This window comes from Callionymus lyra, chromosome 14 (assembly GCF_982586985.1).
Source record: "Callionymus lyra chromosome 14, fCalLyr1.hap1.1, whole genome shotgun sequence".
Lineage (NCBI taxonomy): Eukaryota > Metazoa > Chordata > Actinopteri > Syngnathiformes > Callionymidae > Callionymus > Callionymus lyra.
In genome coordinates this window covers 25,483,374-25,499,064 of record NC_141831.1, presented here as the reverse complement: position 1 = coordinate 25,499,064, position 15,691 = coordinate 25,483,374, and the positions used below count along the sequence as shown (strand labels likewise).

Genomic DNA, 15,691 nt, shown 5'->3' with positions numbered 1-15,691 from the left:
GCCAATTGAGAAGCGTTGTTATTTTTGCTATCTTGTGGACAGCTTTTTAGAAAGCAAGTATAACACATTTTAAAAAGGGATATTTGGAATTTGAGGATTCAATATGTGAGTAAGAAATGTGTCATTCAGACCTAAATAAATTAAAACCCTGTGATCTCAATGCGCAGGTGCAGAACTAGTTGCAGTTAGTGGAGTGCCCACTCTGGACGGTGACGTCAGAGGCTCGCTGAGCAGCGGATTAAAGATGGCGCCCTCTCCTGTGCTGAGGTGGTGCACTCGAGCTCCGCGCTGGATCCCCGTCTTCTTCATCCACCTGGTCGTCGGCTGGTCCTACTACGCGTACGTTGTCGAACTCTGCGTCTGTAAGTATACAGGTTTTTTTTTATTTATTATATGGGTTGAAAACTTCTACGTGAGTTGAAGTGAGATTTCATGCCCACGGGCGGTAAACACGCACCTGGGCAGGTGGTTCTTCTTGTATCGTTTAAACTTAATCTCATTCTTAACTTTACCCAAATTTTTATAGTTTTTACCTTATCTTGGCTGCGAGTTAAGGAACAGAGTTGTCACTCAGTACAGTAGGTACCAGCCTGCAGTAGTTAAAGAATTATCAGCGGCTGCTGGAGTCACTGCAGCGACGTCTCTGACTAACAAAGCTGTTCTTATGGACATCATCCACCGGCCGTGCCAGGCTGATCCAGGGGTGCTCAGGGGACTATGTTTTGTTGGGGGCCATGCATAATCTGAAACGCTAATGCTGGGTCATTCTTTTTTCTTTTTGCAGATACAATCGACAACAATGCAGAACGAAGTAAGATTGTGTTTTTAATATATTTTATTTATCACCAAAACTTTATCTGTGTATTCAAAAAAAAATACAAACACCAATTTGAAATGATAATGGTCTAAACAGCAACTTGAACACTGTTGCTAATATTTAATGTACACTTCCCATCACTGTAATTGTGTGGGTGTAAAGGCTTCAAGTTCTGAACAAACAGGGAAGTGCTTTATAAGTGAGAACCAGTTGCCAGTCAATACTTTAGAAATTAAATGTACCAATAAAAATCGAATGATTTCAATTTATTTTTAAATATAATTTAAAGCCAGCATACATTAATGTACTTATGTACATCTTAAGATGTTATTTGTTCAGGCTTTTCCTTGATTTTCTGGAACTCCTGTTGTGTTATCAGTTTTATCTTGATCTTTAAAATATATACTTTATTGAGTATTGTTTTGATTGTTTAAGAGCTTTCTGACCCTGGTCTGGAAAAGCGCTATACAAATAAAAATTACTTACTTACTTACTTAATCAAACATATAAGTTATACTGTATCACTCCATGTTTTTAAAATGTTTTTTTGGAAACTATTTTGGAGTTTAATGAGGTATTTTTCCTTTTTCAGTCAGCTACCTGATCATCTTTCACATTTCCCTCTTCCTGTTCATATGGTCGTATTGGAAAACAATTTGGTCCAGACCTTCCAACCCCTCAAGCTTTGTAAGTGTTTTGTTCTCTGGAGTCCCATAAACATCCCATGCATCTCATGTTTGTGTTGTCTTTCAGTTCACCTTGCCCAGGCCAGAGAAAGAGCTGTTTGAGAGGGAGGAGCGGGCAGAAATGCAACAAGAAATCCTGAGGAAGGTGGCAAAAAGTTTACCTTTGTACACTAGAACGCCAGGAGGAGGTGACCAATCCAACACTCGTTTTGATATTGTAACACATATATTGAAACATGAAAGCTATTTATCATAGAGTATAATATCTGCTAGTGTTAATGATGTTACTGTAATTGGGCTCAGGTGCAGCTTGTTCTCTCTGTGGGGCTGTTTCCATCTAAACAAAAACATATCCTCACACGCCATCTCAAGGGCATATCGTGTTCCTTTTATTGATGTTATTCCTCATCTCTCCAGCTGTGCGATATTGTGACCAGTGTCAGTTGATCAAACCTGACCGCTGCCATCACTGCTCAACATGTGAAATGTGAGTCATTATGCAAAGTCTAGCGACAGAACCGTTTTCAGTAACCGTCTGTTTTTGTCTTTTCGACAGGTGTGTACTGAAGATGGATCATCACTGCCCCTGGTACTATAATATTACCAGTAGTTTTACAATGTTGATCACCTTCAGATCTTGTCAAAGCCCTCACTGCAAATAGTAGTTGTACTGCATCTTTGCAAAAATGTTTACTAAAGACTTGTCATAGTGTGAATTGAAAGCTTAACTGTGCAAATATGAATGCTTAAATTCCGTACTTTGAAACAGGAGCAGTTATTTTAATTAACATATGTGGGGCTGTTATTTTGGATGGTTGACTCAAAAGATGGCCTTCCACCTCACCTACTAGATTGACATGAACATTAAGAATCATCAGATAAAAATAAAAAAGCTGTAGCAGGTGGTTTTAGGAATGAGAAAAGCCTTTCTGTTTTACTGATTTATATATATATATATATATATATATATATATATATATATTTTTTAAGTGCAGCATAATGCCGATAAGGCTCTTGGATATTCTTGTGAAATGGACGCCAAATAAGGACAGAAATTGGTCAGAAGTTTTTCATAAGGTGAACTAAAGGTTGTTTTTTTTGTTTGTATTTCAGGGTAAATAACTGCGTTGGATTCTCCAACTACAAATTCTTCGTCTTGTTCTTGGCCTACGCGTCACTTTACTGTGTTGTCATCTCGGCCACAGTCATCCAATATTTCATCAAATTCTGGACAGTAAGTTAACTTGTTCAAGCATTTATCTCTCCATAGAAAACCACTAAAATTATAACACAGAGGGACCAACACCCCCAAATCAAAATGTCATGTCAATGTCATGTCTTGGTGCTTGGTTCTGTTTTTCTACTTATTTTGTGGGTTATCTTATTTCATTCTTTTATTCTGTACTGAAATCACAAAAAAAAAATCCTATGTTGTGTTGACAACGCTGGCAATAAAAGTTCCTGATTCTGTTAAACCTCTGGCTCCTATTACAGTAGTAATAGTGGGGGGTTTATGCCACAAGTGTTAACGTGCAGGTGGTAAAAATGTTGCCATGGACAGATGTGTTAAAGGTCTGCTGTAGTATTTGAAATCTTTTTTCTTTTTTTCCTTCCTGAAGAAACAGCTCCTCGACTCTCACGCGAAGTTCCATATCTTGTTTCTATTCTTTGTGGCGGCCATTTTTTACATCAGCATCCTGTCGCTGCTCATCTACCATCTTTGGCTCATTGGAAAGAACCGGACCACAATAGGTACTTCTGGTTTTCAGGTCCCATCTATGACTGGGTTCTTTTTCTTTTACTCAAAGCAGCCTGTTATCTTTGTTTTTTTAGAGGCCTTTAGAGCGCCCTCCTTCCCAAGTGGTCCTGATAAGCATGGTTTCTCTCTTGGCTTCAAGCGAAACGTAGCCGAGGTGTTTGGAGATCAAATGAAGTACTGGTTCTTTCCTGTGTTTTCAAGGTAACTAAATTTGCACAAAATGTGAGCAAACTTGACATATTTAGAAAATGACTTTTCTTTGACATTACTTTACAGTCAGGGCGATGGACAATCCTTTGTGACGAGGCTGGTGCATATAGATCCAGAGCAAGCCAACGGTGTTCTCCAGCAGAATGGAAAAAGGCAGGTTATAACTTTAACTTGATAATTACACCTGGTTGTTAATTATTGATGTGTCTTGTGTATCCAGTCCTACTCCTGTGGAGTCCGACAGCCAAGTGTCTGTAAATAACATCCAACATACAACAGAGGAAGCCAAAGGGAAACAAAGTTTGTCTACATGATGGATTCTAGTCTTCTTATTAAGAGTTAACACAGAACTTGTCTTTTCAGCAGACACTCTTAAAGAATCTGTCACGTTGGAGAGGGAGCAGTAGCAGGTACGTGGATTCCTACTGTCTGTGTGTCTTCAGCTTATGGTCATGTTTTAAGTAGTGAAGGGTTTATGAGGTTTCATAAACGGCGTTGTCCTTTTCAGTTGGTGGACCTGAAACATGACCTATTAACATAACATTATTTAAATTTCAATGAATTTGCCACTAATCGTCTCGTACTTGACTTACTTCTCTATGCCAGTCAGTTGTTAATGATAAATAACCTTTAGATGCTGTTAATTCAAATGTTAATCATTAACTGATAATTTCTTAAATTTAAGTGAATGTAAAACATTACTCCAAAGAGTTGCAAATGTATTTTCATGAGTGATGTTAATTATGTAAGTAATGGTTGTTTGTAAAGATCTTTCTAGACCAGGGTCATAAAGCGCTTTAACAATAAAAAACAATACACAGTTAAAATATATACTATAAAAGGCCAAGATACATCCGACAAACACAGGAGTCCCAGAAAACCAGGACAAAGCCTGCACAAATAAGAATAGAAATCCTTTTCGGTATCATGTTATTAATAATTTAATCAATTGTTATTCATTTAAAGACTGTTGTCTAAAAGAAACATACATCATGTATACATTGTATTAATTACTGAATCATCATCCAGCTTTTCTTAACCTGAGGCCATGATTCTCAGTTCATTAGAGTGGTCCTATCTGGGTTGTAGATCCTTGAGTGAAGAGTTTTTGTTTTGTATGAGAGGATGACTAAGTGGTGGAGAAGAACTTGCTGAGCAAAGGGGCAAAACTCTCCATTTGTGTGTTGATGTATGTTGCCTTGGTCACAAGGTGGTAACAGGGTGGAGTTCAAGGTTTCTACTGGTGTCTGGATTCTCGCTCAGAGGCGCGGTGAGGAGGGTGTGATAATGATTCGGCTCAGAGTACAAGCACTGCTCCTCCCCTTGATGAAAATACCGTTGAGATGGATTGGAGGAGGCCTGGGACAGGTCCAGGGTACATGATTGAGATTACATGACCTTGGGAAAAAAAAACGTATTGACTAGAAGTGTTGGAGTAGCAAGTTTTGGCCTTTTTATACACAACTGCTGCCCCTGCGACTCAACCTTGAACAAGTGGGTGAAGGTGACTTGAGCGCATGACACTTATTATCATACGTCTCTGTTCCATCAGGTGACGCACAACTGTCAACTCTCTCCACCACCATCGTCATCATCACTGCATCTCTACATCGAGCCGACATCAAATGTTTCTGGAACCGATGCGTTCCACCAGTATTAATTCAAACCTAATTTAACTTCTTATTTTGATGTTTCTTCAAGTTATGTTATCATGTTTACACACCGTCAACAGTGAAGATGATTAATCAACAGTGTTTGATGTTGCAAGTATTTTATTAATTTATACGGTATAATGCTTTTTCCTAATGAACATAATCTGATATTTATGTGATAACCTGATGACACAGAAATAGGGTGTTATTTATACGATTTGAGTTGTTTTTTTTTTTTACCAATTATTGCTTATCTAAAGCAAAACATCCTGAAGGTACAATTTTCTTTCTGTCTACTGTTGGCTCTAAAAACATCCATCCCTATATAAACGTCCCATCGTGCAATGCTCTTGTAATGATGCACATTATGGAGCCACATCTTTTGGATAGGAATGCTATTCCTGATTGAACACAGTTGGTTTCAGAAAATGTAATAAATTCCTGTGTGAAGACTAACCACAATCTTTTGAACTCTACTTGCTCGGTTTTTCAACATTAATGAGGGGAAATTATTGAATTCTGTTTGTCATGTTTCATTTCTCCATGTATATTTCTTTACATTTCTACCAAAACATTCGAGTATACATTTCATGCACCTTTCTAAGATTGAATGTGTGTGTATAGGGAACCAGATCTACTTTTCATATTATAATAAACAAATGTACATGGTGTTGAAGCTTTGTGTAACCTTTTTTTTTCTGTAAGTCAACATTTCCTCAAGCCAATCTACAAACTGCACATCATGCTGTGCGTCATTTTTACGTGTTTATTTTTATGCATTTTTGTGTGTTAATACCTCATCAAAGTCTTAAAGGTCAAGGACCTTTTTTATGGTTTCATTTTGAACGTTGGCCAAGAGAGATAACCCAGCGTTTATAAGCCAGTGAATCAATATCTTATGTTCAAGTAAACTGTTGTACAGTTAATGCAACAATGAGTCACTAACTGGCAGAAGTAACTACAGTGATGAGTCGCCTGGATGAGCAGTTATTTCTTTGTCTACTTAAGAGTGTTTATAATCTTGGTGACTGATGTTTCAATAAATGTAAAAAAAACAACTCTTTGTGCTTTCAATTCACAGACGTACAGTTTACTTGATTGACTACGTCGGACCTGACCAAAGCCGCTCTTTGTCTGAATATTCTGCTAATTCATTATTCGTATCATTCATTACTAGTTCTAGTTATTTTAGGACACTTTACTCTTTTCTTTCATAGAGTGTATTTTATGTCAGGACATCATTACAATTGATCATTTTCTTGGTAATTTATTGTTTGTTTTTTTTGTTCTCCATATTTACGCCCCCTCAGGTGACTGGGGGTCATACATGACACAAGTCAGATTGATGGTTAAAAAAAAATACTATTATCACTCTCAACAGGGATAACTAAGCTAAATAAAGTTATATAAAGTCATATCCTTTCTAGATTTATATTTCTTGTTTAATTAGTTTTCGTTCCTGTTTAAGGCACTACGATCAATAACTGATCATTATAAAGTACGAGCTTTGACTGCTCTTGTAAGCTTTCATTTTTGAGCTTGGGAGAGGAATGAGGTGATTCCCATTAAAAGGTGAACGACCTCTGTGTTGCTTACCTGGGAAGTGTGATGGTGTAGATGATTTTTCAAGTGAGTTATTTATTGAACCACATAATCATGCCTTTAAACGGTCCAATCTGATGAAAGGAAATGCATTTGTGTTCTACACCCCGCCACATGTATTTTAGTCCAGATGCACTTGGACTCACATAGTGACTCCAGCTTGTGAATGAATGAGCTGCAGTGACTTATGAGGTTGTTGTAAACGTTCGGCTCACACTAGCAATTTCTCCTTAAAAGGTTCTAAAAGGGTAAAGTTCAGCCTTGGAATATGTCACTTGCTGCAGTAATGTAAGGAGCTGGCATCTCTGTTTTAGGTTTCTGGATCAACATTCTCCACCATGGAAGCTCTCAATTACACCATCGATCCGGCTTGTTTACAGGAGCCCCCGCTGGCTATGGATGTGATCAAAGGTAACTGACCCACATAACTATCTTCTAATTCACTTATTATCTTATCAAAGTTTCAAACTGTTTGTTCACCATTTAACTTGTCTGGTTTTGCTTCCTCTTTGTTTGGATCTAGAGCTGGATATTTTTGGCATCTGTCTGTACACAATGCTGACCTCCATGTCTTGCGTGTCCCTGCTGCTCTACCTGGAGCAGTGTGTTTACATCTACAAAAAAGTGTCCTACCCCAAGAAGACCACCTTAATGTGGGTCAACGGGGCTGCTCCGGTGAGTGATTTCATCATACACAAATACATAAACATAAATGCCTTCTGTGTTGACTTTACGAAAAAAAACAACCATTTATAATAATTAGAATAAAAATAAGGCATTGAAAAGTAAAATGGAATTAAAAAATCTTAAAAGTAAGGATATAAAGAAGTATAATAATGGCACAACATAATTAAAAGAAGTAATTAACACGTTATATCCATTTTATTTTAATTTTACTCTCATAAAAGAACCATGGATAAGGCAACTTTTAAATTTCTTCATATATTGTAATATATGTTTATATAAACCACCTCATTCATTCTCATCCACAAAAGTTTGTATTTTTATCTTTTAAATTAACTAAACTGAACTGAAAGCAAGGAATAATTCAACAGATGGTTTTACGTGAACAAACCCAAAATAAAATATCCCGTAAAGTTCTTATGCCTTAAACAACTTAAGTCCTGAATCAATTGGTGATTAACAGTGATTTTTTTTATATCCATCATAAAATATCACAAAATACTGAAATAGATGAATAAAAAGAAGTCCAGGACTGATCCGAGCGTACAGATGTGGTCACGCGCACGCACGCACGCACGCACGCACGCACGCACGCACGCACGCACGCACGCACGCACGCACGCACGCACACACACACTTGTTGTTGAGGGCCAGGATTTACCCTATAAGGAAGAACTTTAACAAGTTTTATTGCAGACAAAATTACTAATTAATCTATATATAAAAAATACAAATACAATTGTTTATTTTGCTGCCCAAAAATGTGGCCCTAAGGCTGTAAAAGATTTTTAATATATAATGTTAAAAATAATGTATATTAAAGGCTTCCCGGGTTGGATATGGGCAAGTATGTGATTTCACTGTCTAGTGGTTAGACCTTACAGTTAATATTTGACAAAGTTCAAGATGTCGCGAGATAGGGTGTATTCAAGAATGTAGTAGTCATGTGATTTATTGCAGCCGATAATGTTCAACTGTGTTTTTATTGTCTTTTCAGGTCATTGCCACTATGTCCTGTCTAGGGATGTGGATCCCCAGAGCAGTGATGTTTACAGACATGTCGTCAAACTGGTACGTTTCCACTCAGAAGCGAGACTTTGATGTCTTGAGTATAGAAATGTTTGCCACAGAGAGAAATATATGATGATAATTATTTAAGACGTGAAAAACAGATGTGTATGTCCCAGCTCTCCTGACTGATTCACTGTTTCAAATGTTGAAGACTCGCTCTCCAAGATGCAGTAAGTCTCTCATCAAGACCATGTTTTGAACTTATTACTTTATAAACTTCTCACTCGTCTGAAATATCGGCAACAATGAGAGCGGAGTATATTATGACACAATAATGGCTTCACTCCTCCTCCAGTCAGCTGTAATCATGACTGCTTTGTTTATACAACGGGTCCTTTGGAGGTGGAGACTTCCGAGATAAATGAAAAACCTTGATGTTTGACAAGAGTTTTCAGTGGGCGGGGCTCAAGATCATTCTTAATATAAATATTTAAATGAAAAGGGTTTTGTACAAACGGACACATACTGATGAGTAGAATAGAGGTCCAAGATAAATTTGAGACACACTTAAATGAACACATTAGTTGCACTATAATAATGTTTTTTCTTTCTCTGAAATTCGACTTGTAATTCTTTCAATTGTGTTTTTTAAAGATTAATTTATGGAATAAATTATATTGATGACAAGTTATTTTTTCAAATTTTGTGAGACAAACTTGACCTGCAGATATATATCTTATATATATATATATATTGTGAAGCTTGGATGTAAATCTTCTGACATTTGTGCCATTTTTAAACGGCAGATCAATTCATCACCACCCTGTAACGACAGGATGCACTCATTTTAAGAGATGATAAAATCCTTTTAAATAATAAATGTTTCACTCAAGATGAAAATAATTCTGAATTGGCCTACAGAAGATGAAAACTACAAATGATTCATTCAGAATCATTCTGGGTTTGAAAGCAACATCAAAAGTTTGTAGCTACATTAAGACTTGTGTTTTTTCTCAAGCTATTTTGCAGTGGTGGTGTACAAAGTCTTGGTTCTGATGGTGGAAGAATTGGGAGGCAAAGCTGCTTTCCTGGAGAGGTTTTCAGGAAAACCCTTTAAAGTATCAACAGGGCCTTGTTGCTGCTGCTGTCCTTGTCTACCCAGAGTTCCAATGTCCAGGTATTGATCTGTCAAATCAAATTCCGCCCTCTGTTGAAATTTGGGAACTAACCAAAATTCCCCTATAGTGGGCTTTTGTTCTGGCTTAAGGTGGCCGCGCTACAATATGCCATCCTAAAGACGGTGCTCTCCATCCTCGCCATCGCTCTGTGGACCAACGGCATCTTTGATCTCAGTGATGTAAGTTCTCCATTCTCACAGCCACAAGACGTCCTCTGATGTTCCACTTGTGTTCCAGCTGGAGATCACAGGCGCAGCTATTTGGCTCAATCCATTCATCGGCGTCCTCACCATCATCTCCCTCTGGCCAGTAGCCATCATGTTCATGAACACCAACATGTACATGCGGAGTGTAAAGATTGTGCCCAAGTACGCCATGTACCAGGTGAGATGAGCACCTAAAGCTTTTAATATAAGTGTAATTGCTCTAAATATTTATTTTCTCACTAGCTAGTGCTGGTGTTAAGTCAGCTACAGACATCAATCATCAATATTCTGGCGCTGGACGGAACCATCCCCTGCTCCCCTCCCTTCTCCTCCCAGGCTCGTGCATCAAGTTAGAAAACAAGATTGATTCTCTGATGATGTGCCACAGTTTTAACAATAATAATTCTCTGCAGTGCTAAGTCAGCAGATGATGATCATGGAGATGTTCCTCATCACATCATTCACTCGCCTCTACTACCGTCGCACATATGAGTCCATTTCTTTCGAGGAGTTGGACGAACACCAGAAGGCTTTGAACGACCCGGACAATCTCGTGGAGCACAAAGTCTGACAGAGAGGTGGCAGCAAAACTCCACCAAAAGCTTAATGAAAGTTTGTCACTGTGCAGTTAATACCTCTTAACAAGAGAAATGTAGTTGCTGTTGAACATTTAACTTATATAATAAGTTGATTTCAAGAGTTTCCAAAAATGTAATGACACTTTTTTATTTTATTTAATGTGAGTCATTGTGCAGTAGAACAGTCATTTTTTTTTTAAATGTCAAAGACATCATAAATAATGAATAACATGTTTATTTAAACAAATCTCCTTTTGTAAAAGTGACTATCATCTTTTTAATAAATCATATATCATATTTTTTAGACATTTTATTATAAATTACAATCTTACATTATTTGTTTCATTTTATTATCCTCCAGTGACCAAAGAAAAGGGACAACAACAAAAAGTAAAACATGACAAAACAAGCCATGTAACCTTAATATGTAGTTTCACAGAGTGACAAGGAGGAGGCAGAGTTTCTCTATTATACGGTTTTATTCCTTAACCCCCAAAGTTAAAGTGAAAATAAGTGTTACATCATAACCTTTTACACCGTTGGTCCATTCAGTGGTTACCCAAAAGCTAATATTAAAAGCTAGTGCTGTTACAAAGAGTCTTTGTATTTGTTGTTCAAAAGAAAGTCCTTAGATAAAGCAATGGAAAGAATAAAAAAAAATGGATGTCAACCTCTCTAACAAAATTGAATAAAATTGATGAACAAACTTTAATACCTGATGTACCATTAAAATAAAACTAAACATTTTTAAATGTATACATTGAAACAGCTGAACGTTTTTTTCTTCAATTACAACCTCATACGGTTACTATTGTTTTCATTTATTGTCAAATACAGCATAATCATAATCACATTTTTGGGAACAGTGCATACATGCATTTAACTATATATATAAATTTAAAAAAGATGTCAAAATTACGATTTTTTTTGACAAAGCATGTTCATTTTTCAGTGACATCAGTATAATGATACAACCTTTTACACACGAGCATAAATGTATGAATTGCTGGTCAGATCTTATTATTATTTTTTTATTGATCAGGATAAAACAATGTTTTGAATAATGTATTTTAGAGGTTAGTTTTTAGAACATTTTTCCTGAATACTGACATATTTGGGAAATCAACAGGCTGTTTCTGAATGTTTTATCTGTATTTCTAAGTTGGTCCAAGTCAGTTTTTTGTACTGTGATGTCATCACCAGCTGAGCCCTGAGAACACATGCCAGGTGTGGCCCCCTGACGCTGTTTTCTCTTACTTTAGTACCTACAAGTGTAAGAGGAATGACAAATGTTGAAACTAGCATCCCTCCTGCCCTTATCCTAACTTTTTATGACTGAATCTACACACATGAGATTTTTTCTCAGAAGTCACAGGCTGTTCCGTGTATCCCATCCTTCTCCAAACAAAATCTCACCACCATCTACAATTATGTAATCTTTCTCAAAGACTCCATTGTGTTCAGCACGGATATTGACTTTTCAACGGTGTCTTATGGATCACGTCCTCCCACGGGACTGTTTGTTGACGTGATAATTTATTATATTTGCTCTTCACACATGTTTTGAAGCCCCTTTGATTAACTATAGTTAATAGTGTAATGCAAGTAATAAAATCACTTTTTAAAAAGTATCACAGTCCACATCACATTCATTTGACCGAACTGTGGGAATATGTGGTCTTATTAAAGAAGTGTTTGTTGCGGTTTATGTAAACAGTCATAAGACAAATTGGAAGAGAGAGCTGTGGTGTTCATGGTGGCTTGATGTCAGCCCCTGGCCTTGCATTGCTGACGAAATCGGCTTAGCTCCTCAGTTGCCATGGCAACCAGTGAGAGCAGCCAGACCAAAAAAAACGAGGCAAAGGGGAGGAGCTTCTGGGGAGAAATAGAGGAGAAATAACTGGATGAGGGAGGGATGCAGACACACCAAGGAAGCACAGTGAGAGCAGTTCTACGGCACGGGACAAAGATAACGCGTGGATGTACTGCCTGAGGACTATTTTTTGCTAAAGGATACAAAAGAAGCAGAACCCATTGAGAAAGATGGATGTGTCGTCGGATAACAAGGAGTCTCCTTCTGCCGATACCCAGCCAAGTGGAAAAATGAGAAAAGGATTCAAGCTGTTTGGCAAACGCAAGCCAGGTAACATCTTTTCTCTCCGAAGCAAAGGAGATGGAAATAAGTCCCCCGTCATGTCTCTTGGTGGAGTATCCGAGATGCCGGATCCTGAGATGGACAAGGAGAAGGAGGTGAGTCAGGCAGAGGAGGAGCAGCCAGAGGACGATCATCCAGAAGATGGCGTACCGTCTGCTCCAAGACACTCCATTTCTTCTGCCTGCTCCGCAAAGTCACTCGGCTTCCTCTCGATGCTGAGGGGTGGACGGAAAGGAAGGGGGGACCGCAGGAGTCAGACGGTCTCTCAGCCTGGGTCTCGGCAGCGTCGTGGTCTCAAGGGTCTCTTTGGCAGCGTGAAGTTTCACTCAAAAGACAAGGAGGAGAAGGAGGAACCTCCGCCGAGCCCACTTCTCATGTCATCACGCGCCAACAGCGTGGAGATCATCAAAGAAGACCTTCCACTCACGCCACAGTCTCAACCTCGCTCGCTCAACATCACAGACAGTGCTGAGACCAGATCCCAAGCAGAAACGGTGATTCCAGCAGCAGGAACTGTGAGTAAATCCAATCAACATGTGCGACCATTATCGCCTACTGAAGCTCCTTTGGTTGCGGGTGAGACCAGCCTCAGCTCTTTGCTGGAAGACATCTCTTCGTTGCTGACCTTTGATACCATCTCGGGAGGTGGAGACATTGTGGCTGATGTTGAGGCAGAATGGGGCAAAGCAATGAAAGCCATAACGACTGAAGCTCCAGCGTCACCCACGTCCACCACTCCGAAACCCCTCATGGCCTCCATGCAGACCTCGACTTCAGCCCTGACTCCTCCTGTCCAAACTCCAGTGACCAGAACCAATTCGTCTCCAGCCAAACCCAGCACAATCATCACCACTCTGACCAAAACTTTCTCTTTAACCACTCACTCCAGTTCATACTCCAGCCCGGCCAGGGAGAATGTAACCACAGTTAATTCCATGTCAACAAATTCGACGACTTCCCCTGTGGTGGTAAAATCCTTCAATTCTCCGAAAACATCCTCCCCTTTATTAACGGTTAAATCTGGGTCCAGTAATATGTCTTCCGCTACCGCTGCGCCGCTAAACACTCCGCTCACAACACTGCCAGTAAGTCTAACTCTTACCACTACTGCTAGCAAACTAGCTTCAGATCTATCTGTGCCTGCTCCAAAAATGTCTTCCGTTAGCGAAGCTAGTGCAGGAAGTTCTCAAAACCAAACCGTCACTACAGCGGCTTCATTAACCACAATGTCATATGTTAGCTTAGCTACGGCTAGCGGTCAACCAACATCGTCTTTTAGCAAACCGGCTCAAACCTCACTGGTGAGAGAATCTCACACATCGATAGCAGCCTCGACATCAAGTGATGTCACAACCCAACCCACTTCTTCAACACCACTCTCATCCTTAACAGCTACAACAACGTTTAAGCCCAGACCAGTGGACTCGACTAGACCAGCTCCTATGCCCTCTCTTGCCCAGACTTGCACTTTGTCAACAACAAAATGCACTCCTGCATCCTCTTTAGCTAAAGGTACGACACCAGCTCCAGCCCCTTCAAGTACACCTGAGGTTGAAACTGTGGTAAAAGAATCATCAAAACCTGTTGTGCAAACCCCAAACCTAGCACCTCAATCAAAACCATCCTCCCAAATGCTTGTTCCTGTCACTGAAACTACTGGTCAGAACCAGGTGTCAGAAGCTAAATCTAGCAGTGCTCATGTTGACTGTTTAGCTAAAGACTTTCCCGCAGTTGTCCCAGCTAGTTTGCACAATAGAGTGGCTACTATCGCAGTGCAAAGCTCTAAAGAGACACCCCTGCTTCCAGTATCACAACCTAATGCTCCCCGATCCCCCGATCCTGTTCCATGTGAAACGACAAAAACAGTTCATGGAACAGGGCAGCCCTCATTAAACAGACCGCTATCAAGTCCACGTAGCCCAGAGGCCCGGGGGGCTCAGATGCTGCCCTCGAAAACACTCACTGTACCGGAAACCCAGACGAGTGTCTCCAAAGAAAGGAAGACGCCACAAGGAAAGGCATTGAGCAAAATCCCTGTAGTGGGGGGAGGACGATCAGGAAAACTTCCGGTGCGAAACAGCCAATCTTTCGAGGACAGGGCACCTGACCTAACATCCCCTGTCAATGAAGAGGAGATGCCACATGTAATCTCACATGTTGTAGGAGCCAAACTCAAAATGAGCAACTCCGAAGCCAATGTGCCAAACTCCAAACAATCCCAGGATGAAAGTCAGCAAGCAGCGAAACACCCAACGACTTCACCACGTGACTCCAAAATCCCCCTGAAACAAGGCGCCTCGCAAATCCCTCAAGCTAAAGACACACCTCGCACCAAGATACCAGTTTCCAGGGTTCCTGTCCGAAGGCCTGCAAATAAGTCTGCAGCAGCTAGTAGCAACCATATGAGAAAATAGAACTGAACTTTCTTCCAGAGCATCAAAAAAAGATCCATGAAACCATGACGGCACTCAAGCACATCTCCACACTTTGGTGCTGAGCTACACAGACACACACTCAGGAAAGGTCGGGTCCCACCTGAACACAAACAAAAGGTAATCTTGGAACACCATCAAGGTGCTCTACCAACAATGTCGGTCCACTCTTTTTTATTAACTTTTGTTATGCCTGCTTTTTGTAGAATTACTTGTCAAAACTGTTTTTATTTTCTCTACAAAACACTATCAATTTACAGAAGCAACATTCCATATTTCACTTTGGATGTATGTAGCAGATAAAACTTCATATTTGCACAAGTGTACAGAGCCTGCGTGTCCTACTGCTTATGATAAACCATCACTGTCAACAATATCTGTGGTACAGAGGAAATTAAAATAATTACTTAATGGACAAGTGGGAGCAGCCTTTAAAAATGGCACCAAGGACTTTTGAGAGCGGATGCAAAGATGAGTTCACCCAGTGACCTTTCCCCACTCATACTCAGTGCTATATCTGTGAATAGCATCATCAATGTTGTTATGTGTGCTATTTAATCAATAAAAAAAATCTGTAATTAGCCAGATTGCATTTTATTTCTGAAAATATCTAAATATCTTGATTATAGATAAGAATGAACATGATTTTAACACGAGAAACAGTACTTCAGCATGAGCTCACATGATCACAAGCTCACTGACCTGGATTGTGATTGCAAAC

At 39.4% G+C, this 15,691-nt stretch overlaps 3 protein-coding genes across 4 annotated transcripts; all 3 read left to right on the top strand.

The window, feature by feature from the left end:
• Window positions 1–244: 244 nt before the first annotated feature.
• Window positions 245–7,113, top strand: LOC148066823 (palmitoyltransferase ZDHHC20-B-like). Of its 2 annotated transcripts, none has more exons than XM_087807585.1 (13): window positions 245–362; window positions 785–811; window positions 1,410–1,504; window positions 1,571–1,691; window positions 1,921–1,990; window positions 2,060–2,092; window positions 2,617–2,737; window positions 3,123–3,255; window positions 3,337–3,463; window positions 3,539–3,625; window positions 3,693–3,772; window positions 3,836–3,882; window positions 7,041–7,113. In XM_087807585.1, exons 1-12 carry the CDS (start codon window positions 245–247, stop codon window positions 3,877–3,879), a joined length of 1,056 nt encoding a protein of 351 aa, XP_087663711.1. In that variant the 3' UTR covers window positions 3,880–3,882; window positions 7,041–7,113. The 2 variants fall into 2 exon arrangements, with proteins under 2 accessions (XP_087663711.1, XP_087663710.1); XM_087807584.1 differs by lacking the exon at window positions 7,041–7,113 and adding an exon at window positions 5,025–6,174.
• Window positions 7,064–10,842, top strand: LOC148066822 (organic solute transporter subunit alpha-like). Its single transcript, XM_087807586.1, has 8 exons — window positions 7,064–7,137; window positions 7,250–7,401; window positions 8,408–8,481; window positions 9,440–9,598; window positions 9,667–9,778; window positions 9,837–9,983; window positions 10,049–10,154; window positions 10,219–10,842. Exons 1-8 carry the CDS (start codon window positions 7,065–7,067, stop codon window positions 10,374–10,376), a joined length of 981 nt encoding a protein of 326 aa, XP_087663712.1. The 5' UTR covers window position 7,064; the 3' UTR covers window positions 10,377–10,842.
• A 1,412-nt stretch (window positions 10,843–12,254) lies between these two features.
• On the top strand, window positions 12,255–15,551 carry LOC148066821 (uncharacterized). The gene has a single exon (XM_087808037.1). It carries the CDS (start codon window positions 12,427–12,429, stop codon window positions 14,950–14,952), a length of 2,526 nt encoding a protein of 841 aa, XP_087664163.1. The 5' UTR covers window positions 12,255–12,426; the 3' UTR covers window positions 14,953–15,551.
• The last annotated feature ends 140 nt before the right edge of the window (window positions 15,552–15,691 follow it).

What these genes read in the sequence shown, in the direction of transcription:
- LOC148066823 (XM_087807585.1), top strand. Translation starts at nt 245, where the DNA reads ATGGCGCCCTCTCCTGTGCTGAGGTGGTGCACTCGAGCTCCGCGCTGG. An exon ending in CACTGCTCAACATGTGAAAT is followed by an intron (nt 1,991 to 2,059) that starts GTGAGTCATTAT and finishes TCTTTTCGACAG; the next exon opens with GTGTGTACTGAAGATGGATC. An exon ending in AAAGAACCGGACCACAATAG is followed by an intron (nt 3,256 to 3,336) that starts GTACTTCTGGTT and finishes TTGTTTTTTTAG; the next exon opens with AGGCCTTTAGAGCGCCCTCC.
- LOC148066822 (XM_087807586.1), top strand. Translation starts at nt 7,065, where the DNA reads ATGGAAGCTCTCAATTACACCATCGATCCGGCTTGTTTACAGGAGCCC. An exon ending in GGGTCAACGGGGCTGCTCCG is followed by an intron (nt 7,402 to 8,407) that starts GTGAGTGATTTC and finishes TTGTCTTTTCAG; the next exon opens with GTCATTGCCACTATGTCCTG. An exon ending in CCAAGTACGCCATGTACCAG is followed by an intron (nt 9,984 to 10,048) that starts GTGAGATGAGCA and finishes TTTTCTCACTAG; the next exon opens with CTAGTGCTGGTGTTAAGTCA.
- LOC148066821 (XM_087808037.1), top strand. Translation starts at nt 12,427, where the DNA reads ATGGATGTGTCGTCGGATAACAAGGAGTCTCCTTCTGCCGATACCCAG.